The 26,632-nt window shown below is 38.3% G+C and overlaps 1 protein-coding gene across 1 annotated transcript in view; it reads left to right on the top strand.

Moving 5' to 3' along the window:
* Positions 1–13,474: 13,474 nt before the first annotated feature.
* The window catches only part of gas2b (growth arrest-specific 2b), a 20,236-nt gene continuing 7,078 nt past the window's right edge, over positions 13,475–26,632 (top strand). The window contains exons 1-5 of the mRNA XM_058381310.1: positions 13,475–14,314; positions 20,390–20,535; positions 22,259–22,368; positions 22,861–23,002; positions 26,561–26,624. Coding sequence (XP_058237293.1) covers positions 20,391–20,535; positions 22,259–22,368; positions 22,861–23,002; positions 26,561–26,624 — 461 coding nt within the window. The 5' untranslated portion in view covers positions 13,475–14,314; position 20,390. The remainder of the gene's footprint in view (positions 14,315–20,389; positions 20,536–22,258; positions 22,369–22,860; positions 23,003–26,560; positions 26,625–26,632) is intronic.

Here is a 26,632-nt window from a genome sequence, read left to right as displayed (position 1 = left end):
TATTGTTTAGACCCAATAGCTCAATATGCATACATGTATATTATTGATGAGCCATTGTGTACAAATAGCAAACCTCTGGGCACTTCTGTGGTGAAATCAATAGCTTAGTCCCTGGAGCTCTCCAGCCCTACTGACCCTTCTAACCTATTAATGGTGACAGCAAGGAGGAATTGCATTCAGAAAGCTATTTGGGGGATGTGTTCAGACCTCCCTTTCATTAAAGCCCTGTTCTGTGGCTCTCCAAGTGATACCCAAATACCTTCTCAACCTTTTAATCATGGTTAAATCTGACATCCAGAACTTTCTGTTTTGTTAAAAAGATATCTTTTGCCCAGTGATTTTATTTCTCTGTGTGAGATACAGGTGAGTAGGAGGCTAGATGAGACACTTTTAGAGGAGAGGGTCGTTTTTCATTTCACACAGGCAAGAAAGCGCAGGATATATGAGAGGATGTGGGATTCTTATCGCATCCAAGGACCTTCACCAAGCTCACCAATGTCAGACCAGTCTGACGCCAAAGGTGATGCGAGAGCCGATGTCCAATTGTACCCATTCACTTTATTACGTTGTGTGAGTGAGTCACTAATTGGATAACCTTCCCCAAGTTGATTGATTTACAAGAGCTGCAGAAAGACATTTGCGCTCGATTGAGCTGAACTGACAACTCATCCATTGTATGTGATGACATAATGAAGCTGAAGATTTAGCTGTGAAGAGTTTCTGAGAGTGCGCCACTGAGATTAATTGCTAGATTCTCAAATAAATTAGATTGGTTTTCTTGCTCTGTTTTATCACATTCTAATTTCTAAGAGAATTTTCCATTTTATTTGCAAAGCAACCAGCAGCATCTCACATACTCTATCTGCTATGATCTTCCATCTGAACAGGAAGAGTGGCAGCTGTAGTGAGATCGCAGCTCGTGCCGTCGCATCTCAGCTCCATTACTTTTTGTTAATTTGACAGGCACAACGAGTGTCACTCCCCCTCCTAAAGCATGTTAGCTCACACTCGGCCGGCCGGAACGTCACGGGTCGCTTGATTTTGCGCCTCAAAGCTGTCCAAAAAACAGCAAAGGGGACTGTGTGCAAAATACAATACAATGACAGCAGAATCCAGATTCGTGTGGATATTTTATATTATGGCTAAATAGAAAGTATGGTTAATTAGGGGTTTATATGTTTGGCTGTAAATGAGAATTTAATGAATGTGCATGTGTGCACGTGCTCACGCATATGCTCAGCATCTCACGCATGACTATATCACTGCTGGTGGGGGGCAGGTGTTCCAGTCATCCCTGAGGGACAAGCATAGGAGGTGTAGTGACTGAAAATCACTCTTTGATGACAGGAGCAGCATAGGGACTAGGGGAAAGCCTAGTCGACTCATAAATATCCCCTTGATCTCAGGAGAAGAGAAAGAGAATTGTGGAGAGGGGAGGAAACTAGAGAAGATGAGAGGAGGAGTGGCTACCTAGCATCCAAGTTCCACTGGGACCAGGGGCAGGGGTCTGAGAGAAACCCATGTAATCCATCTCCTCCAGCTCTCTTCTGTTAGATGGAAATGCTCCAAAATGAATTTACTGTGGGTATTAAAACCCAATAATGCCCCTGCACCCTTCCCCCACTGCTTCCCCTCGATTGCTTTCTTCTCCACCCTCATCAATTATTACACACTTTCATTAGGCTTAGCACTAAAAACAACCAGCAAGTAGAATCTGATTAAGAGGAAAATTGCTTTTTAGATTTTTATACATGGGATTCTTTGTATCCGTGTATGGTTATGTGATATCCAGTTTGAAAACATCTTCCAAATGTTTTCAATTCCATCTCTAAAGCAGCCTGTTACAGGTTGTTTGCTGTCACATAGGTGTTATATAAAATAGAATGTCACGTGTCTCTACTGGCCTTGAATGGTAAAAAGCATCAACAATGACAAACTCTTTTCACAAATTGTAATGTTCTGTGCATGGTTGTTGGCCTTGAATCGGGATATTGGACAGCTTAAGAGAGGGAAGCTCAAACATGCTTGTGTATTTGTGCTTGTTTGCAGTGAATGAACCTGATTTTTTTTCTAATACACACCAAGGAATGCTTGTACTGTACGCTCTCAGATCAACGAATCTAAAACTAAACGGATTTACATTCAGCTACTATTGAAACACAGATATCATTATAATATGACAATAAATAAGTATGCAAATATCAGTATGTCTGTCAATAAATAATTAACCTGGGATTCAATATTCATTATCATTAATGTTAAATTTAATTTATCATATGGAATAAATTCAGATTTTACATATGCTACATGGTAAAACAAAAGCAACCTCCTTCCTCTATGAAATCTCTTTTTTTTTTTTAGACTATGCTTAAAAAGAAATTGACTTGGCATGTCTATATCTAAATACTGACCATTTTACTGCCCATTTGTATTTCTTCAGTGAAAATCACAGCTTTTGTCCAAGTATGTGTACTTTAAAGTAGGACTGCATTTGGCATGGATTATATATCAGTCCTGGACCCCAGATAATTAGACAGCGAGTGGCTGAAGGCACATATTGAGAGAGGGAGACTGAGGGACTCCCGGGAGGTGGCCTGACCTTTCAGAGGAGCTGACTTACACCATTCTGTCTGCCAATCCTTACCTCTGTCATGAGATTCACACCACATCCTGTTCTGCTGATTCAGTATACACTTACTCAATGGAAAATAGTAATAAATGCAGTGTAATTTCATTTCATTTGTCATGTTCTAACATTATCAGGATTCTGTGTCAAGAATGCTGTTCAAATGATTTGGTATAATAATAGTTTGTTTCCTTTCGTCCTCTTTTCCAAATGGTAGAGGCTTTAGTTATTACTGAATGTGAAAAATTTCAGAAGGCAGAAAATGTCTCCAGCAAAGATAAATAAATAAATAAATAAATAAATAAATAAATAAATAAATAAATAAATAAATAAATAAATAAATAATGGAATATAAAAAGACACTACAAATCACTTTGTACTACTCATGTGTGTGTGAAGAGAAAGCAGCAGAACCTTTTATGTGCTGCCTGCCAGTATAGGCTTTATTCATCCTGGCCCCTCAATATTCCTCCACCAGATGGGAGCCAGGAGAGAGAGAGAGAGAGAGAGAGAGAGCAAGAGAGAGGAGGGGTGTCCCTATATAACCAGATATGGGGGCTTCTGGTCTTCTTTGTTCACTGGCAGCCTTCAATAACAGCACTGTGAGGGGTATGTGTGTGTGTGTGTGTGTGCATGTGCATGTGTGTGTGTATGTGGGATAGCTGCAAAATCTCATTAAAAGTGAGAATGCAGTAAAAAGGTTCGAGATCCCATTAAGGTGTCTATATGCACTTCAAACAACTCTCGAGGTCATGCTGGATACAATGTGTTAGAACGAAAATAGTCACAAAACTAATAAATGTGGAAAATAAGCTAAACGTTATATGAGGTATATTGGGTGCATGCTCAGTCAGTTTCAAAAATGAATGAATTGAAGCTTGAAACAGGGCTGTGATTTATGTGTGTGAGAAACGTGAGAAATACACAGTCATACACGCTTCTCTTCCTCTCTTCCTCTCACAGTTGCTTATTGATTTTTTTTCTTGTTGTCCACACACCTCCTCTGCAGATTTGATTAGTGAAACTGAGGTGAGAGAGAGAGAGAGAGAGAGAGAGAGAGATTGACGAGATTGACTCTTCTAATATCTGGGCTTCTTATCTTGTATCTTGATGATGACTGTTGTAGACCAGTCTTTATGTGATTTATAGAAATACATCCAAATCTGGAGCCTCAGTATCAATATGCTTGTCTTAATCAATTTCCACAAACATGAACACAAACATTTGACACATTTTCACTTAAATAAGAAGCAAAACTTCTAATGGAAGTCTAAGGGACAGTTGACATGGGACATAATTCCAATAGTGACTACATGAGTTACCCTCTATACCTTCTGTTGGGCTTAAAATATAATAATTAAACTGCTTCCTTTACATTTTTTCCAATTAATGTGTGAATATACTGAGCATCATGTGTTTGAAACATCCTTTTCCATAGTCATCCATTAAAGGTTAAGAAAAAGTGCACTGACGTATCCTGCAGCATTCACATCTATGAAAAATTTTAATATTCTCAAAGTCACATGATCAAACAGAAAGTTGAATCATTCAAATTTCCTGAAAATCTTGGAAATAATTAAGTTATTTTATTATTATTTTTCTTTATTTTTTAGTGTTGTATATTGAGTGACATCTTCACCTTGGATGAGTAATTAATTGTTTCTAATCGTTCTATTAATTGTTCATTATAAATAAATAACTCAGCTGAAATACCTTAATGAACTTAAGCTGCTAGTTAACATTTTATGTATTTGCTAATTCTATGCTAGAAAATCTATTACTTTCGGTCCTGTAGCTCAGAAAATGCATCCTCATCAAAAAAATTGTTTGTTGAATGGTTAAATTAATGTTTTTTTTTAGATTCAGTATTGAAAAAAATGTAAGAATAAAACATGTAAAAAACATTGGAATCCCCCATTTAATAGCCATTAAACTAAAAACAAATGTCTTATAATGTGAGAAAGTATTTTACTTACTTATATGCTTTACTTACAATTTTATTACCATGTTAAAAAAGAAATTTTGGCTACTTACAATTACAATTAATTTTCTTCAATTAAGTCTTTTTTACTTCATATATTACCTGTGCTTTAGAGGTTTGGTTAACAAAGCTTTTTTGTTGTCTATTTGTTTTTATTTTATTTAAGGACAAATCAAAAACATTTCTTTTCATTGACTGTTCTACAGTATTGTATAAAAATATGGTCCACATTACCCAACCAAAGGAGATAATCTGATGATCTGAAAGACTTGACCCCACAGTGGTATTTCTTTGTATTAGACACATTGCGATTTTCACAGCCTGTAATTTTACTGATTGGAAAATGGTACACTTACAATGAAATTGTGAAAGAAGCTGTGATAATCACACTCACTCACTCACACACACAGACACACACAGACACACACACGCACACACACCAGCTGATTTTTCTGGACTATGGTAAATGAGATACAGTCCCACATGGTTAATGTTTGCAAAAATGAAGTATTCCAATTTAAGCATGTCATCCAATGTCATCACCATCACTTATTGACATATGTCACTACTATGAAACAAAGAAATTACAAACTGGTGAGTATCAGACCAAAAATGACTAGTTTTCCTCTGCAGCAAGTCTTATTTTATGTATAAAATACCTAGTATTATTGAATTATTACTCATAAATGTAGAATTCCCATATCCCACACCTACTGAATCTCCAGTTTTCTGTCATTCTGTCAGTATGAGCTCCTCACAAAGATTACCATGAGTTACTGCTTCCTCTCTCTCTCTCCCTCCCTCTCTTTCTTGGTGTGATGGCATTAGAAAAGACAGTGAGTGAATGTCCTCCTCCGGCACCTCTAAGTTCAACGCATAACTAATTGACCTTCTTATTACCTACAGATCCACTTGCCCACGAGTCCATAAAATTCAACTAGCCAAAGCCTGCTATCAGTGGAGCTTGTCGTCCAATTGAAATCATGTTCATGGTATAAGCCAAATATGTAACATAAGTATTCCTGATATATACAATATAACTCTTTGTGAAAATCTCATGGGTAAAAGTCAGTCTATAAATAATACAAATGTTAAATAAAATATTGCCACCTGGCAAGCAAAAGCAAATAAAAAATACATTTTGTTTAGGTGATGTTATAATCCTTCAACATGGGTGACAAATGAAAGGAAAAACCTACATTACGAATCTACAGTAAGGTGTAAGGGCTGCTACACAAATGAGAACAGCTTCAATCTGAACACTTGACCAACGCACCTATATGTGCTTTTTGAACCTCACATTTAATCCACTTTACTGTTGTAATACACTTTACTGTTAAAATAATTTCCACTCTTCTGGGAAGTCAGGCAGTGATATCATGCAAGGAGATCTGGGGTTCAGTCTGTATCCAAATGAACCCAAAGGTGCTCAGTGGGGTTGAGATCATGGGTTGGCAAACTACTTCATGGAGATTGCTTTCTGCACAGGGGCATGGTCATTCTTGAACAGATTTGGGTCTCTTAGTTCCAGTGAGGGGAAGCTGTAATGCTACATTATACATTAAGGCATTCTATATATTTGTGTGCTTCCAACTTTGTGGCAGCTTGAATAAAGCCCACGTATGAGTGCGATAGTCAGGAGTTCACAAACTTTTGGCCAATAGAGTAGTTTATCCCTGTCTTGTGATTTGCTCCATATGGGATAATGAAAGTTTGCCAATGAATGAGTCATTAAATTTGACCTTCTTTCCTATATTCTCCCAGTTTTCTTTTCTCTCTCTTCACAGTACTCTCCTCATCCCTCATCACACTGAGTGACTCACTCACTGCAGACTGGCCTGATTGAAATGATGCAGCTGGTGAGTCACACACACACACACACACACACACACGGTTCATGACTTTACACATTCTCTCTTGTGAGCTTTCACTTGACTGCATCATTCCTCTTTTGTTCTCACTACCTTGAAAATACCCCCCCCCCAAACACACGCATACACACACTCCTTTCCACTCAGCGCTGACAGGACAGCAGTTTGAATCTAAGCTGTAGTTTCTGGCCAATTATTCCAGGATCCTACTGTCTGGATCAGCCAGGCCTCTGTTTACCCATCAGAAAGCTGCCACTCAGTGACTGCTGTCCAGAACACCAACAGGCATTGTGTGTGTATAAGAGAGTAGGAGAGAGAGAGAGAGAGAGAGAGAGAGAGAGAGAGAAAGAGAAAGAGAAAGAGAAAGAGAAAGAGAGAGAGAGAATCAAAGCTGCTGTCATGTTTTTCCCTGTTGGGCTGTTCCTGGCCTGACCATTTGCTTATGCATGAAACATCCACATTTGATTATTCAGGTCAGCTGAACCTTAACACTGACCTGAACACACACACTTTCATCCACAGATTCATCATAACCCAAAGCTATATATATATATATATATGATAAATTATGATACAAAGGCAACGTCCATCCACTGCCAAAAATGTTTTTTATCAGTGTGCAGTGTGAGATCAGGATCCTTTTAAGCTTAAGACAAAAACAATTCAGGAGGAATTAAAACATCAATAAGGGAGGCATAGCACATAATTCGAGTTTTAATTAATAACCTTTAGTTTAATCAAAGTTAAATCCTGGCATGTGCAGGGATGAGAGTTTGTTTTAAGGGGCCATGCACTGCAGCTCTCCTAAGTGACATTAATAAATTGATTGCTTTCCATGCGTGTTCAATCAATTGCTGCCCCACCCAGATGCCCATTTGCTCACTGAACTGTGCTGTCCCTGTCTGTCACTGCATAAAGAATGTGCTCTGTGTGTGTGTGTGTGTCTGGCTATCTGCCCTATAATCAGCCTAATAGTTGCATCCATGCTTGTTTAGAGCTGCATTAGATTGCTCTGTTTTGGAAAATCTTAATCAAGGGGTGTTCTTGTTCGTCATTCTGCTTACTGATCTCAACACCGAGCATCGAAGTGGCTTTTATATTCTTACCATCGTCAAAATGGACCAGGGGTGTGAGAGCAGTTTTGGATCACAGCCAGTCAACTAGTCATCTACAGAAGGCCACACACACCAAATGGGATCCCATACAGGGAAAGGTCATCCGAAGGAGAAAGAATAAAGCTGTGTAGGTGCAGTTAGATGATGCAACTAATAGCAATCTTTGTCACTTTCTGTCAAATAGAAATCAGGTAGTTAATTGGTAATGTCAAGTCCCTTCAATTATGACTGATAATGATGATAGATGATGTTCTAATGTTTATTTTAGATCAAGCACAGAGTAAATCAAGAATTTCACAAAATGTCATGTTTCAATCTCTAGCACAATGTTATATAGGTGCAGAAAACAGTAATGCAACTCTGTGTGTGTGTGTGTGTGTGTGTGTGTGTGTGTGTGTGCACAATGACTCATTCTGCACCTGGAGACACTCACACCTGTTTCCCCAGACACACAACCCAGTGTCTATGAGCTAGTCAAGGTCAGAGCTCTCGCTGTCTCCATCTCTCTTTTTCTCTCCCTCGCTCAAGTGCACACACAATTTATAGACAAAGTGCTGTGCCTCAGACTCCACATCCTCTCTCAATGTTTGTTCATGCAGCTTATTTTGTACCTGTAACTTTACTTTACTCTGACTTTTAGAGGCAGACGCACCTCTCCTCATAGCTTTCTGCACCTCCCTTCCCCCTTCACTCTTCTCCCCATGTTACTATTCCGAAACGTGAGATACTGACGCACGTGCTGACGCAAGCCTGTAAACCCCTCCCACAAACCCCACCTGAGCCAATCAGAGTCAACTCCTGGCTCACTGGAGGTCACACCTTCTCTTGTCTCAGCAGCAAGCAGCAGTGCTGTGGAGAATAGTCTGGTACAGTATGTTCTGGAAACTGATATGTTAAATATACTTTATAATTGAAAAACTATAAATAGCATAAAAAATAATGTAGAACATTTGGCACATTAACTACATAATAATAAGATTAATTCAAGATTTCAGGAGGGTATGAGCTGGAGTAAAAGAAAGGATTTTTACATCTGTCTACATCTGTGTGTGTGTGTGTGTGTGTGTGTACACAAAGGTGTACCCACTTATATTTCATGTACTCCTTGAGTGGCTTTGTGCCCATCCAAACCTGAATGCTTCCCTGGTCTGCCTTCTCTCTCTCTCTCTCTCTCTCTCTCTCTCTCTCTCACTTTTGTTTTCTCTTCTGTCTTGTGGAGATGCGGTTGCCATGGAGACAAAGAGATGCTTATGGAAAAACATTTAAAGTCTGTTTTTTTTATATAGCATTTTGAAATGAATTGATCAGCGAGTCTCTGTTCATACAAGCAATAGTCAAATTGTAAAATATTTCCAAGGGAGTGACATGTTTAAAGAAGCGAGAGCTATGGATATAGCTACATTTATGTTATATATTATTACTATTATTATCCTTGGGAAAAGCCTAAACTTTAAAAAAAATGTTTGTGTTCATTGAATACTTACGGTTTCTGAGTTTCCTAAGTTTTACTTGGCAACTACCATTGACTCTATGGCCCATTATATGGTTATATGTATAAGGGTTCAAAAATTACCTTGTAATTAGCATTACGGCTAAAATTGTCAATACACAATGTCAGTAAAATGTTCTGCAAATGCACTAATTTATGTTAAGTAGCAAGCATGGACTCTTAGCACGGGAGGCATAAAAATGTTTTTAACATAAAAGACTTGAGACGTTATAACCTTGTAATTTGACTTTAAAAACTCCAAACCATCGGACATGTATTTCTCTAACGGTTATGGGAAAGTGAAATAGCAGCAGTAATCTACTTTAGATGCAAAGAGGAATGCCATTTTAAAGGAATCCATCCCTGAATACAAGCTGTGCACACAAGACACACAAAAAGTTTCCAATCTTACATTTATATCCCAAAATAAAAACAGCCTGAGAACTGTTCCACTTTTGTCTGCGGCCCTTATTGATTGCACTAATAATATGCTTGGCAGGTTTTTCTGTGTACATTTTGTATTTTCTAGCTGAAATGCAGATAAAGAAAGAGCTCTCTCTCTCTCTCTGTTGTCTGTCTGTCTGTCTTTTCTCTCTCTCTCTCTTTGTCTATCTCTCTCTGTTGCTTTCTTTGTTTGGATGTTGAGAAGATGTGCTGACAGGGGTTAAGTGACTGTGAGCTGATAATGTGTAGATAGCAGTGCTACATCATATACTAATGATATTACAGTGGCTCCCCATTCCCTCACCACTTTAAACTGATTACCAGAAAGGGTGGAGAGTGGAGATGGGTTCATTTTTATACAATGATGCCATTGCAAAAAAAAAAAAATGGAGTTAAATCTCATTGCTGTGTATTGGTGCCAGAGAAAGCTTGGAGTTCTGACATATGCTGGACAAAAGATAAACCGACTATGTGACATTTTTAAAGAGTCATCCTTTTGTTGACATATTTTCCTATTAAATATTTCTATGATAACACTCTTGAATGGAAAATGGCTAAAAACGTTCTCACATTTCATTTTTGCATGTGTGAATGTTCAGCAAAAAATTCTGTTCCCCTCACCCACGTCTTTGAGCCAGGCCTGGTATAAAGAAACTGTCTTGCAGACATCTGGTGAGCTCGTGTGTGGGCGTGGCAAACTACCTATTTTTAGATACCTGTGCGTAAAATGTAAAAACAAATAAAGGTGCAGGCAAGCCATTCTGTTACCAACTGTACAGCCCTCATCAGAGCTCTGCTGAAAGGCTGACAGTCTCGGTAATTATTTTCCGGTCAGACCCGGAAGGCAAATGACCCGGGCGCAGAGCTGACAGTTATGAACGGTTTTCCTCATCTTTTCCCACATCACCTCCAACACCTCCTCATCCTGCCCTCCCTCTGCTGTCGCCTCTGGTTGAAAAAAAAAACAGGATATAATTCAATTTGGCTCCGTCTCGGGTAAATTAACAAAAACGAGAGGGTGCATACTGGACATAAATTAACTTCTTTCCTAAAAGACAGTCTGATTAACCGAATTACCGTTTTATGAATTTAGCAGTATATTTGGGAAACATGCGTGTGTAATATATATATATATATATATATATATATATATATATATATATATATATATATATATATACATATATATATATACTCACAATTAGATACATTTGCATTTTCAAAAGTAAACTCTGTTTTATTAAATACAGAATAAATGTGAATTCCCGATATTTCCCAGGTTATAAATGGATTGCATTTAGGGATGGACTCATCTGATAAAGCAAGGCTCCTCTTGACCCCCGGGACCAATTTGGGCTCCGTGCCGGCAGCACGCGCCGGGTGATAGGCGCTGTTTTAACATTATTCGGTTGTCCCGGAAACGCGCGACGCCGCCATCTGTCACGGCGGCGCGTGCCGCTGATCTCCATCGGACTGTCGTGTAGCGACAAAAATAATGGCTTAGTGGCCAAATGATGATGAAGAGAACCAGCGATAAAATTGGGCTTTGTCCCACAGAGCTGGTGCATGGCACAAATAAAAAAAGGGAAAGTCAGTTAATGCGCTCAGTCTAAGATACAGCTATTTATGTAAAGCATAAAAATAAAAAATAAATAAATAAATAAAATAAAAACACCGTTAACATTTACATACAAAAATCATTATATTTCACTGGAGAAAACTGTGTGGTGTAAAAATGTTGGTAAGGGTTGATTGAAATAAACTGTGATGAACACTGCTCTCTGCTGGTCAGAGTTAATACACCGATCAGGCATACCATTATGACCACCTGCCAAATATTGTGTTGGCCCCTCCTTTTGCTGCCAAAACGCAACATCTTGTGATGCACTGTGTATTCTGACACCTTTCTATCAGAACCAGCATTAACCTCTTCAGCAATTTGAGCAACAGTAGCTCGTCTGTTGGATCGGCTCACACGGGTCAGCCTTCGCTCCCCAAATACATCAATCAGCCTTGGCCGCCAATGACCCTGTCGACGGTTCACCACTGTTCCTTCCGTGGTCCACATTTTATGGATACTGACCACTGCAGACCGCGAACACCCCACAAGAGCTGCAGTTTTGGAGATGCTCTGATCCAGTGGTCTATCCATCACAATTTGGCCCTTGTCAAACTCGCTCAAATCCTTACGTTTGCCCATTTTTCCTGCTTCTAACACATCAACTATGAGGACAAAATGTTCACTTTCTCCCTAATATATCCCACCCACTAACAGGTGCCATGATGAGGAGATAATCAGTGTTATTCACTTCACCTGTCAGTGCTCATAATGTTATGCCTGATCTGTGTATGTCTTCTGTGCACCGTCCACACACAGGTCTTCTGTAAAACACATTTTTTCCACTCAGATGAGAGCTGGTTGATACAACATATGGCTAAAACTTTGCAGACACCTGAGCATCTCACCCATATGCAGCCTTCCCTAAACTATTTCTGCAGTTGGATGCTAACAACTGACTAGAATGTATTTGTATTCTGTACCATTGTATTTTTCCTTCAGTAGAAATGCCCAAACACCTGTTCCAACATGACAATGCCTCTGTGCACAAAGCACGGTCCATAAAGACATGGTTTGGCAAGGTTGGTGTAGAAGAGGTGATATCGTGATAGTGACATGGGTGTGATAGTCAGGTGTCCACAAATCATTGGCCATATAATGTATGTTCCTATGAATAGTTACTATTTTGTGGAAGGAACATTCATTCAAGCACTGGGTTTGAGGTGGACACACACACCTGGGCTAAGATCCATCTCAGTGGACCACACACACACACACACACACACACACACACACACACTTTGGGGCAAATTAGCATATTGAATAGAAAATTGTTTGATATAAATTTAAAAGACACAAAACACATTGCAAATGGACAATCCCATGCGGTATTCAAATAAAATATTTAAATAAACACAAGACAACATGCAAACAAAGGTCAAACATGCCTCAGGTGAAATGTATCAGGCTGAAATATCAAGTGTAACATGTAAATTATGTCCATTTAGATATGATTATTAGAACTGATTGTGCCATCATCAGATAAACAGCTGAATTTGATATTAGTTTCAATGACGTAAGCCTCCAGGACATATCTCTGTGTACTTCTTTAAGTCTAATAAATGCTGAGGTTGTAAACCTTGCAGGATTGTATACAGAGTGTTCAGATGAACAGGACATCTCAGATAAAAGTCCTTCATCAGCTCTTTAAGCACTTCGATCTGCTCCAAAAGCACTCTGAGTGCACAAGTGATGACAGAAATGAAAGACCAGCTAGATGCACCTGTACTGTACACTCAATGGACACCTCAGCTGGTGTTTGTATACAAATACTGACTGCACATTTTACATATTTAATGTGCACAATTTGTCATCACGTTTCTACCTGATCCCTCAAGAAAAAGGATCCACCATGGGACACCACTTAACACCATCCTTAACACAAATGATGCTGCACGTTAGTGCTGGTGTGAAGTGATGTACAGGGATAAGAACCATCAGTTAAAGCTATCCAGTCAATATGAATCGATACTTGCTATTCATACATCAATCCCGACGTATGATCTCGACATAGAATACATCAGTCCTTTTAAACGTAATAAGCATGTTACAATAAAATTGAAATTCTACAGGAACTATTTTAACCTTCCGCACACAACCTGATGCTTCCTTCACTCGCTGGGCAGTTGGTACTGTTTTGCAAAGATGGATCCTAGTCCCGAAGTGTCTGCGTTCACACTGACGCAAATTAAATCAGCTGACTGATCTATTTTGGTATCTACCTAATATTTCTCCCTTGTTGTAAAAAATCTATATAATGAAACTAACTTTAAAGATGCAGGACCGTCTAACTGACTAGGTTTTAGGCTATTGCTTGAATATAACAAATAACTCACAATTCCTTAGCTACGATTAAAGGTTAGTAACTAATCATAGACTTGGAAATTAAAAAAATCGTTTCTGACGCTTCCACGTGTAGGAAAATGTCTTTCTGCTCGAAAACTGGCAATTACAGCAATTCTTGTCGTACATGAAGGCAGCATCAGACTCACAGTCGGACCAGCGTGTGTGGAGAAGCTCGGCTCTGTTACTCCAGTGAACAGTAATAAATAAAGCCTCAAAAGTTTGTTTGGCATCGTCAAAAGAACAAGAGTTAGGACAGGGACGCAAACAGCTCACCAGGAGTCTAATACAGAGCCAGGCACCCAACCTTAATTATTATTAAACTACACAGGCTGCTTATAATTAGGCTAGAAAAAAGCAGGACATTTCCAACAGGAACAAAGTTGTTTTCAGAAAGACTTCTGATGATCATTGATTTATATACACAAGAAAGAGTAATGATATCAGAGTACTGAGCTTGATTTCTTGGTTAAATTAAGATAATAAGTGATGTCGCATAACTTTACAGCCCTCTCAAGTGCACTCCGTTCTCAATCACTTCCTCAAAGTGCATGACTGTGGCTGCGTCCCAAACAGCGCACTCCTCTACTACATAGTGTCCTGTCATAACAGCAGGCCACTCTATGTTCCTTTAGTTACCATAGGTAGCCTGCCTATTTTCCTGGATTTTGCACGCGGTTTGAGACGGGGGCAGTTAGATTTGGTTGAGAGCAGCACCACTGACTCAGCCACTTCTTCCAGCTGTGTGAGGTGAAACCAAGACACTGACAGTGAGTTGGACGGCAAACTGGCTGGAGTTACGCATAACTAAGGAGAACTTGATCAAGGTAAGTCTTCTACAGCTGTTCCACAGATGTTTTTTTCCTAACTTATTGATGCATAGTCCAGGATTTCTATTTAGGTAGATTCATATGGCAATTTATTGGAATAGTGAAAGCTGCACCTTGTAAATTCCTAGTTGGAAGCAGCATACATACAATACAAGAATACAGAAAAGATCTGCATAGCTGTGCGAAGATATGTTGTGCAACTGCTAACTGTATAATAAATGCAGTTTAGACATATTGCAGTAAGTTAAGTACAATAGTTTGCATACCTTTAGGACAAAATGAGGAGGATATTATTATAGAATAAGATGTTTATTATATTATGTACAGATATTCCTGTCTATCTTCGCTCTTATCTATATCGTCAGATATAGATATGGAAACAGTGTTTTAGATTTTAATGAACATGTTATATGTATGTCCACTCATAGCCTTCCAGTCACTTTAACAGAGATATCGTTGATGTGTTGATCATTCCTGTTGAAATGTCTGGCTTGAATTCCTTAATCCTGATGGAGCAAAAGTAAAGAAAAACAGTCAGTCTGCTCTCGGTTTCTTGGGATCTCTTGATGACAAAAGACTTTTAGTGAAAAAATAAAAATATTTAGTGACTGTGTTATCAGACTTGTATGTCCCACATCTTGAACAACAGCCTCATAGTTCTTATAGGACAGATCATTCATTCAGTTACTCATGTTTATTTGTGATTTTTGTTTTAGTCCTGTTTGTAGGAGATTAGTGCAGATTCCTTATAATGAAAACATTTTTTAAAGTATCATGTACTATTTTAATACACACCGACTTATTATTCCTAGTAATTATTCCTCCTATTCTTTTGTAAGTCACATGTTTTAGAATGAAACGGCAGTGGGTAAAAAGTCACAGAGATCACACCTTTTCTTCATTCTGATGTTTGATATGAACCTTACACAAAGCTCTTAAACTGTACCTCCATGAGTTTTTGCATTGCACTTCTGCCATGTGATTCACTGAACAGATAACTGCTCATAGGACTATGTAACAACTTTTGCATATTCATGTATCCAATTACACTCATAAAACATCATAGTCGTTTAGAAATGCAGAACTATGTCTATGAATGGATTGGTTGCTACTACTTTCCAAATTAGTGGCTGATCGTGATTTGCAAATTTTAGGTTAAAATCTTGGTTAAAAACTTAACAACCACATTTGATATTACGTTAGACATTCAGTGTAATGTTTGCAGCGCATAGACACTTTGAGGGTTCGGTGGGTTTATATTTGGTACAGAATTCTGTTTTTGACTTAATTTGTAATTTATGCTTAATGGTGTCATTCAGGAATCATAAAAAGTAGATGAAGCTGAAACTGAGCATTAGATATCTACTCTGTAAAGCTTCAAGCTGTGAAATTCTGGTTTCAACATTACATAACCCGTTAATGAATCTCAGCTAGATCCTGTTTCTTTATCCCGACTCAGCTTTCCTTCTCTGAAGCTATGTGATCTCACTGTGTTATAGTTTCACATGCACTGTTTTTGTTGTCAGAGTCAGCACTGTCATCATTAGTGCCTGTGTTACCAGCTCAAGTTCCAAATACAATATTGAGCGAAAAATACTATTTGGGTTGTGTTATGCCACCTGGATACAACCTCTATTTCTCTGTAGTTTACATAGAGCACAATGTGCCAGAAAGCTCAGGGCTCTTTCACAGGATTTGCCCCGGGGGGTTTTGTGTTGTGTTTTGGAGTAGGCTTTCATTCTCACAGACCATCCAAAAATATAAAAGAAATCACTATTTACCTCCTCACTCAAATGGCCTCAGAATAAGAGCACTGGTTTAGGAACAGTTTGTACCTCTCATCTATTTATGACTGTAACTGTTTGGACAGGTGCACTAGGTGACTTAATACGTAGGTGTAGGCGTAGGTGATTTAATACGTCTTTTAGATTACATATTACATTTTATTTTTGACCTAGAGCTGCACAATAATACCTAAGCTGATAATCATGATTATTTTAGCCAACACTAAAATCATGCTCAATTATTATTTATTATTCCGATTATATTCAGATTTTTTATGAACATTTTCTTTTAAATATCAAGAGCAAACTGACTTCTCCTAATCATTAAAACTATATTCTTTCCATTCGTTAGATCCAGCCAAATAACACTGCTCTTTAGTCACATTAATTAGTGGAAGTTAACAGAAGTTTCCATCAACTGACTATAAAACAGAAGTTTTCCTCAGAAGTGCTCTAAACCCAAGTCACGATTTGCTGCTAAAGCTGGGCAGTCATGGCACGCAAGAGAAAAGAGAGAGAGAATGTGTGCTTTTTGATTTCTTGTTAGATGTTTGGCGCAGCGTTTCTTAACATCAGTTCTACAGATACATTGGGATGCAAAGTCCTGAAATTCAACCCAGCTCACAAATAACTAAAAATGTGCAAGCCAAAGGGTCGCCTTGTCTTTTGCAACATGCATAGCATGGCATGTTAGTAGAATAGACGTTTATTCTGTGTTGATTCTCGAGTTCTTAAAACTGATTGGTCAGACGGTGTTGACTAAATTTCTAATTGTGACTGCACATTTTCTGTTAATATGCTTTTGTACATTTCTAAAGTAACAGTGAATTTCATAGGAGGATTTCTGCCAGTCTTCAAAGAAGGAAGGGTTTTTTACTTTTTTGGTGAGGCTGTGGTTTCTTGGTTCCATGGCAAGCTTCATTTCATGTCTTATTAACTTGAGAGGGAGAAACAGAGAGACTGGTGAAGGAATGACAGTTTCTAGCTGCTGTATCATAAGTAATAACTGTGACAAAATTGCTTCCCAGAATAAATGTAACTATAAGCTGATGAAAAGTATGATGAGTATTTGTTTTATTAATACAGATTAAGACAGATTGCTTTAATATGAGTGGAATAAAACACTTCGGCATGTGACGATACATGTCAATTATAAAGCCTATCTTCGGTGATGTGATCAGATTTTCCAAACGATAGGCCCATGATTTATAACTTGATGTTCTTTCAGATGCATCACCATGCACATTGCAAATATGAGCATGACAGCCTCTGTAAGTGGTTTTGGATCACAACACATTTGTTATGTGTATCCCATTTACACCATTAATACCAGGTGTGAATGCGGCCTGCGTGTTTACCAGAGAAATATAGTCCTCTATTATACTGTTCAGAATGGGTATCGCATAGTATTTTTTTATCTGCTGATGGTTGCTGTAAAAACAGCCCCGGTTCTGTTCTTTGTTTTCTTCAGGTGTTGTTGTAGTTTGTCTGCTGCTATATAGTGCACTTGCCCCTACATGTACTTAATATGTTTTTACACGTGTGCAAGAGTGTGTGTGTGGACACAGAGGCTCTTTATGTGTGTTGGTTGGGTTAAAGACCTCTGCCTGCACTCTTGTCCATGCTGAGCTAGGCATCAGTATCGGTGCAAATGTAGCACCTGTATGCTGTATCGCCACTGTGTGCGCTTCCCATGCCCTGTCGACTGGTCAGACTTTGGCTTGGACACGTGTCAAATTTGTCTTACGTTTTTTATTCATCCTCCTTAGATCTCTCTGTCAGTGCTGTTCAGTCCTCTTGAATGCATGTAATGAATACATGAATGCATACATTTCTTTTTCTCCAAATTAATTACAAAATAAACTCCCCTTTTTTCAATAATATTAACTAAATATACTAAAGCTCTGTCAAATTCTAGTTCTGACAGTAGATCCATTCACTAGACAAATTACAGGTTTATATTAATGCACTCCCGCTAATTCTTCATTGATTCTGTAGTAAACAACTTATTCAGAGGGACTTGGAAGGCGGGTATAAACGTAACCCTAACGCTAAGCCATGTAACATAATTATGTATTAATAAACAGATTGATAAAGAAACATTTCTCATAGTTGATGTGCTTATTGGGTTAAGGCCCTAGTATTTTTTACACTATTCTTGTATGGAAGATGGAAGGATAGACAACATATGAAAGCTGCATTTGTTTTGTCCAATTAACTTCACAGGAGAGAAAAGCAAGAGGTTGACAACTAAGTGATAACAGGAACCTAGTCTCATATATTATCTAGAACATTAAATGTACCTATTACCATATAAAAAATTGCAATCCTTGGCAAATTGCTGTGGTAAGAGAAATAAATACTTACCATTATTGAAAAATAATTAACACCACCCCACTATGATTTATACCTTACTTACTATGTGAATATTTCATTTATCTGGGATAAAAAGATGAGATAAAATCATAAACTTCCAAGATTATGAAATATCTGATTGGCCGATCTGTGGTGATAAAAGTTAACATTATCAGACATTCCTCTGCTGAGTGTTAATGGTTTTTCTCCCCCCTTCCAGTGCCTAAAAATAAAAGTCCAAAGTTTCAAAATCTCTGTCCGTACCTGTGTGACTCTTATTGCTTTTAGTTTGCCTGTATTTGGACAGCCATATTGTTGCAGCATTGCCCCTATCCTCCTGCTCACAATCTGTAGATAGGAATCTGTGCTGACTTTGTTTAACATTTGCAAATGTCCAGGTCATTAGAGTCTTATTGCAAGTCAAGTAGGCTCATCATCTCTCCTTGATGTTGTACATATACATACATGAGGGTGTTTGTTAACTTCCTGCGCCACTGTGCTTATATATCTTTACATCTCTACCTCTTTGCCCTCTCTTCACTTCAGCTCGTAATCTACAGGCTTTAAGAAAATAAATGAGGGCTTGGTTTTTGCCATCATTCCTGTCTGCTCCTGTTTGGATCTCACACATCTGCCCCACAGGTGTCTGGCTTCTCTTCCCTTCCTGTTGAAAGCGCAGTCACAGGAAGTAGGAAAATGATTTGCTACATACATTAAGACCCCCATGATGAATGGTTGTCTGAGTGTGGGAGAAATTATTGGAAGAAGTAGGCATCATTTGTTAGGAATTGGCATAGGTCTTAGCCAGTAAATCTTTTCTTAATGAATAGGAACACTGAAGCAGGTATTTGTGTATTTTGCTAAAGTGAAGCATGTGTATATTTTTGTAGTATGGGAAACTGCAGATGTTTTATTGCTGCACATGTCGTGTTGCTGCTTTAGAGCTATCAGATTCATCCGACACTTATTCTTAAACTCTTGAATAAAAGATAACACATCCCTCATCTTCAAAGATAATGAGTGTTAAGCATCACACAGATGGACCCTTTTATTACTCCCAAATTTTTATATCCTGCTTTCTGAAGCAGCTTGTAATGCAGAATGTTCCAGTTTCTACAGTAGTTCTGGCTCATTAGACATAGAATAAACCTGAGCGTAGACTGATCAGACAGTAGCCCACTGAGAAAGGCACAGACATGTAACCAGCATGTGTCCATACCCAAGCCAAAAAGGACTTCAATTCAATTCTTTCATTGTTGTATATCATATTTTTTTTTATGTGAACTCAGACTGAATCTGTTGGTTCTTTTAGCTCCATATGCTCACAATAAACAGACTGTAGCTCTCTCAATAAACAACCTACAGTTTTATGAGAAAACCAGTAACACAGTTACAGTAAATAGTGGAAGGATGGCTTTCAGTGCGATCATTGTATGTACTGAAGCAGCCTTGAAAGGGTCTAAAAGTCAGTGTGGGTCTAATGCAAACACTTAATTTTAAACAGAAACAAATGGTTTTTAATTGTGGAAATTCTTCTATGAAGCTGAAATATATCTAGTCCTTTCAAACTATTTCCTATATTAGATATTACTATTTCTAATATCTAATACTATCTATTTATTCTTCAGTCTGGTGTGGATGAGAAAAGTATATGATACATAGATGTATTATGTTCCTGTTTTTGTCCTAAGCATTTAAATTATTCAATACTACTGATTTGACCAAACACAGTAATGCATGTTTTTATATATCTGTCTCCATATATTAGTATGTTTCCTGGTTTAGTCACTGATCACACTGTCTGCTAGCATGATGTTAGACTTTTGAATTGTATATAACATTATCATGTATCATTTTATATAACATATCACATATCACTTTAATACTGTAAGTGTATTAAAGCAGGTCTTGCCCTGTGTGGGTTGTGTTTCAGGATGTATGGGCCATTCAGTGTCCGCCGGGAGCGCGTTCCTGACCTCTCCTGCCTGCATCAGTACAGCGAGTGGTTGGCCAGCAGGCATAAAGCCAGCTTACTTCCCATGAAGGAAGACCTCGCTCTGTGGCTCAACACTATTCTGGGTAAGGAAGTGAAATTCAGTCAGCAGGCCGCATTACAGGAATAGCTTATTAACAACTTCCCAAAATGTTTCGTGTGCATACAAGAAGACTTAGTTAGCTGCATCAAGAAGATGTAGTTAAAAGTGCTGCTTAAGTTGCTTTGAAACCCAAACCTCAAACAAATAAAGCACCGCCCTCCTTTCCTTTAAAGCAGTGGACCAACATTTTAACAAGAAATGTCTGAATACAAGGGCAGGGTGGGATATAATTTGACAGAAAATGCAACTGAAGTAAAGATGTTGGTGGTCTATTTGTTTAATTTTGTTTATCTGTGCAAATGTTACTAACAGCAGATATTATTAAAAAATAAAGTGTTAATGATCAGACTTCAAAATCACATAAAAATCCAAAAAAAAACAAGCCATCAAATACGGATAATCTGAAATCGTGGCCAGTATCTGACGTTTTATAGGATGGAACAGGATAACCCAAATTTCCAAAATTCCCCTGCATGTAGCATCAATGAAATAAAAGATCTGCAGGTATTCTAACATCATTGCTTTTACAAATAAACCAGGACTTGCCTCTGCTTGTCTTATTGCATTGACACTAAGAAACACTTGTAAGGTTGTGGGAATCTATTTTAATATTACAAACAGAAAAACCTCAGACAGATACAGAAAAGCCTGTTGGTCATTTTGCATACAGACTATGAGGCTTATTTCCATATTAGCTTATTCAAACTCCACAGGCCTCATTGTGGATGCAAACAAACAACCAGCCCAGCTCTCTTGATCCACATACACATCTACACTACCTCCCTTTTCTGGCGGAACTTTCTTTTCCGGGATGATCTCATATTGCTGGTATGGCCATGGGGGTACAGCACACTGCAGGAGGGCACTTAGTTTCATTACCAACATCTCCCTCTCTCTGAGAGGAAGCAGTTAATAGCCATCCGCGTCATTCTGTACACCGGCACCTGTTTACGCGGTTAGTTTTGTTGTGGTTTGCCTTCTTTTAAGCCTCCTAGGCACCACCTCTTCATCCTCTACGTACAGCTCCGGTGCTTGACACTCAGTTCCTGTGTGTGTACACTTAACACCCAGGCCTTAGAATCCATCTGCATGGCCATGAGAAGTTAAGGGGGGTGATGCTTGCAGTCAGTGTACTTAAAGGATGTTTCTGAGCACCTGTGAGTGTGCCTGAGGCAGAGGAAGAATGCAATACTAGCTAGAGAGCAAGAAGTGGGAACAGGATTTATGGAGGAGAACGATTTTAATAGCAGCACACACACTGATGCAGCACACATTTTGATGCAGGTTTGTTGTCATAAACTTGTAGAAAGATCCACAGATGTCTTAACCTCCTGGCATCACATTTTGACTAAAATGTCTCTCTTATCAGATGTAATGACCACTAGCTGCAAAACAGCTCAATGCTTCACTACACAATAAAACTGCCAATATTTATGCCAACAAATTGTTCCATTTTGTCATGAAATCTCATTGATTTTCCTTATGATGTATGAAGTTCCTTTTTTCCAAAGGGGACAACCACATTTGTTAATAAATTTGTTTTTGTTTTAAAAACAAGTGTCATTACTGTAAGTCTGTTCCAAACTACGGTGTATAGTTTTCAGTATGAACCTAAAGCTAAATGCTTTAAGCTTTTAGAGTGTTCTGCTGATTCCAAAGCACTGCTGATGAACAGTTTCTGTATCACTGTGTGTTTAATTATTCAGGAATTAATATAACAGCAGAGAACTTCATGGACATGCTGGAGAATGGAGTTGTGCTCTGCCAGCTGGCTGAAGAGTTACAGGAGCGGATGATTCTGGCTAGCAATGGCAAGGTGCTTTCTTTTTTATTATTATAGCGACAAATCTGTAGCAATGAGCTATATCTACGACACATCTCAGATGTTAGTAATATAAACAGCTTTTATTAGCCACACCTTTAACAAGCTGATGGCAGTTATTCCTTGAATTATTTAGCTCTGTAATGGATGCAGATTACGGGTGGAACACAGCAGACTAAAGAACGGAGAGAATAAAAAGTCCTTGGCTGGTTTTATCCCCCAATCTTATGAGCCATCTGTGTGCTGTTTGCTGTGGTCCCTCTTACTGCTGCTTCGGTCGGCATCTCTTTTCATCATCTGCTCAGTGCTAAGAAAAAAAACAAATAATGAAGCTGGAAAGTTAAGAAGAACATCTGCTTAAATGTACTTATTGTAAAATATACATATAGCCTTTAGAGAGACTCTCTTTCACGTTATACCTATTTTGATTCTTGTAAATGTGTTAGTGATTAACAGCATGTTAACCTTGTTTTCTGTGTTTTAAAGCCCTTCATCCGACGTGTTATTCACTGGAGAGCTAACGCAGCTCCTGGTTCATTTTTTGCCCGAGACAACACAGCCAACTTCCTGTACTGGTGCCGTAAAATTGGCATAGGCTCGTCCCATCTTTTTGAGTCAGATGATCTGGGTATGTATTTTAGAGAACTTTGTATAAATATAGATTCAGCTTCTGTTAATGCTTAATAAAAGATCAAATAAAAATCCAAATCAGTTTAATTTTATATGTAAATATCAACCATGTTGATGGCTCCTGTATTTCAAAGAACAGTAAAAAAATGAAATGTTGCACACAAATAAAGGATCAACAAATTGGATAGCAAATAATTGTATTAAAATATCTAAACCTGCAAGGTGGAACGGTGGCACAGCGAGTTATTCCTGAGCTTCCTCAGAGTTCACTGGTGTCCTCCTACATCCCAAACACATGTAAATTGTCCCTAGGTGTGAATGTGTGTGTGCTTGGTGTCCTGTGATGTACTGACGTCCCAACCAGGGTATATTACTGCTTTAAACCCAGTGTTCCCTGGATAGGCCCCAGATACACTGTGACCCTGAACAGGATGAAGTGGTATTTAAAATCAAATGTAAGGAGACTTTGTGAGAAAAAAACCTGAGCAAGCATCATATTGATGCCAATTAATGTTGTATAAGAACCGTATTGTGCAGTTCCTCATTCCTCACACAAATAACCTGCGTTTGTGCCAAAGTCTGATGAGACTCATTTTCACAACTGAGACATCTGACCGTTTCAACCCACTCTTCATACTCACACTACTATTTCTGTCACTGACTTCTTCCTTCTTCTCTAGTGTGTATAGTGTTTCTATGTGTTTTCTTAATTAAAAGTCACATAAATAATATATTTTGTCTAACATTTTGGCTGTGATGATGTTGTTAACTCGAGGCACTGGCGTGGAGACAGAACCCCCCTCTATCCCTCCCTGCTTCTTGGCGTCGCTCTCATTCTCTCTCTCTCTCTCTCTCTCTCTCTCTCTCTCCACCATCTATCTTTCAGTCCCACTTTCCACATACGAGTTCCACTGGGAATAGAGCTGAATGGCAGTTCAGTATCAGTAGGGTTTCTCGTGACCCTTTCGGCCATGACACGTTTGATGAAATATATAGTGAAAGAAAGAAAACAGAAAAAAAAGAGGACAGTATTGTTGGAATGAGGAATGAAATAAAAGGAATGAAAAGCACAGGTTCAGCGGAAGGAAAGGATTAAATGCATGAAGAGAATAAGAATGAGACAAAGAATCAATGTTCCAGTTCCTCAATACATGAAACACTTAAAATGATGAATAGAAAAAGACCTTGTTTGGAAAAAATCCTGGAACTCATTCCTCCTCTACTGTGCATTTTTCCTTAAAAAACAAAACAAAACATACAAAACCCACAAGTAATTGTTTCATAAGAAAACAAATGTTAACAATGAAACTTTTTTATTTTTTGGTTTGAATGCCAAGAAATGCACTTAAGACCTGTTTCAATAGAGATTCTGTGCAAGAAAAGAGAGTTAATCTTTTTACATGAGTCATACTTCTCTTAAATAGATAATAGCATGTTACTTAAATAGATAATACCATGTTTGTTTTGCATGTGGGCTGCGATGCTTCAAAAGCAAGTCAGATAAGAATATGCATTGGCATCTCCTTTTTTTTTTTCAGCACAAACTATTCAGAAACTGCTCTTTAGTTCTCAGCTTACACAGATTTTTTTTCTCAGGTATTTGGAGAACTGGCACAGCTTTAAAGAGAGTTTCTGCTTTTCTTCTTAAGTTCGACTTGTGATTGTCATCTTTTGATCGTGTTGTTTTCAAGTTTGTGACATTCTTTATCTTCCTGTGTTATTCTATACGTTTTTCATCCCGAGACTGTATGTACACCTCAAAGACACTCAATAAGATTTTTATCTATACGTTCTTATACAACATTGCTGCTGAATTTAGAAATCTGTTTGGTCAGAAGGCTTGGATTCATTTTCTAGGTCAGCAGTGCCAGTTGTATTTCACAGGTTTATATTATGGTGTTAATTCTAATATTGATTCTGTTGTAACAGCTTGCACAGAGACACGAAGGAGGTTTCACATAAACAGAATAATCAGTGGTGGGCCATCAGGGCTATCAAGGCCTTCTCTGCAGGCCTAAACAGCAGTGATCTGAATCACTGATTTGCATTTTAATATATTTAATATATTTTTGTATTAAATTATTGCCAATAGTCTATTCTCTACATTTCATAGCTTTTCTCTTGGTTGCGCTGCTTCCAGTAGTGTATATTTATGATAAGAGTATTTATCCAATCATATTTCAGCCAGTGGCTGACATCATGTGTTGCCAGGGTGAAAGAAATCTGCCTTAAGGCCTTCAGAATCAATAGTGCAGGCTCCCGTAGCTTAAAATAAGTGGTAATGAAATTGTTACATTAACCAATCAGATTTCGAGTTGGCGTCACTGGGGCTATCTAGCAGGCATACGATTACATCAGCAATTTCCCGTCCTTTAATTGGATAATTGGAGTAGTCAGAGGCAGCGAACCGCACAAACGAAATAAAAGATATATATTTTAACTCACAATGGCTGACAGAGGAGAAGAAATCGATTCGGTCGCAGACATCCTTACAAATGCATTTTCAAGGCGGACTGTAATAAAATTGACTGTTCCTTGTGAGGTGTGAAATACTGTAGCCTAATTTCTTTAATTTCCTAATTTAACGCTTGATTAATATCTATTGCCGTGGCATCATAATGATGGTATAGTGGTGGATTAATTCAGGAAGGACACCAGTGAAGGCCTGGGTGAGAAATGCACGGCCCGCCACTGAGAATAATAATCTGCAACTGTTAATATGGTGATAAGGAGATTTTTTAACACTTATGGAATTCTCCATTATCAGTGCATCATAGCAGTCGGGGGTAAATTGGTCAGTAAATTTTACAGCACAGAAAGGCTTTCAGGACAGAGTGCTTGTCGGAGTACTGTGTTTGTCAGAGTACTGTGTACATAACAAACAAAGTTTATGTCATGACTTATTAACTTCGAGAGAGAAAAAAAAGGAGAGTGGTCAGGGAGCAACATTTTGTGATGCAAAGTCATTGCAGCCTTCAAACATGACCAAAACACACACCCACACACACACATACTTTAAAATGAGACCTTTTATTCCCGGTCTGGTTGTGAAATAAATGTCAGCTTGCCCTGCACATCCAACTTCACAAATTTTCTGTAGTGTTTGCCTTTTTCCTGAGTCTCGTGTTTTTGCCTTAGCCCTGTGTACTCTGCATTGTGATTGCCCGACTTCGACCTTGACCTTGTTTTACGATTTGGATTAGTTTGCATTGCTCTCATTTAAAAGCTAAGAACTGCAACTGCATCGTCTCAGCCCCACTTCCATGTCAATGTTTATTTCTGTTACAGTGCAAGGGTTAATAGGAACTAGCTTTTGTGGACGTTTCACAACATTTAATGAAAAAAGTATGCATTATCATTCTTTAATAATTTAATACTGTTTTAGTACTGTCTAAGACTATTGATTTTATTTATTCTAATTCTCAGATCGGGAACATATGTCTTTCTTCAGTTTCAGTTGATGTTGAGTGACCAGATCCCTGTTGTTTTTTTAACTATCCTATTGATCATCCAAGTCAAAATTTCAGCCATTAATATGCAGTGTGTGTTTCTTTAGTTCTCCGAAGGCATCCACGGGATGTGTGCCTGTGCCTCATGCAGCTTGGGAGAATTGTTTCAAAGTAAGTCT

The sequence above is a fragment of the Hemibagrus wyckioides genome, linkage group LG27, assembly GCF_019097595.1.
Source record: "Hemibagrus wyckioides isolate EC202008001 linkage group LG27, SWU_Hwy_1.0, whole genome shotgun sequence".
Taxonomy (NCBI): domain Eukaryota; kingdom Metazoa; phylum Chordata; class Actinopteri; order Siluriformes; family Bagridae; genus Hemibagrus; species Hemibagrus wyckioides.
Note: the sequence above shows the minus strand (reverse complement) of the source record. Positions and strands in the feature narration are given on the sequence as shown.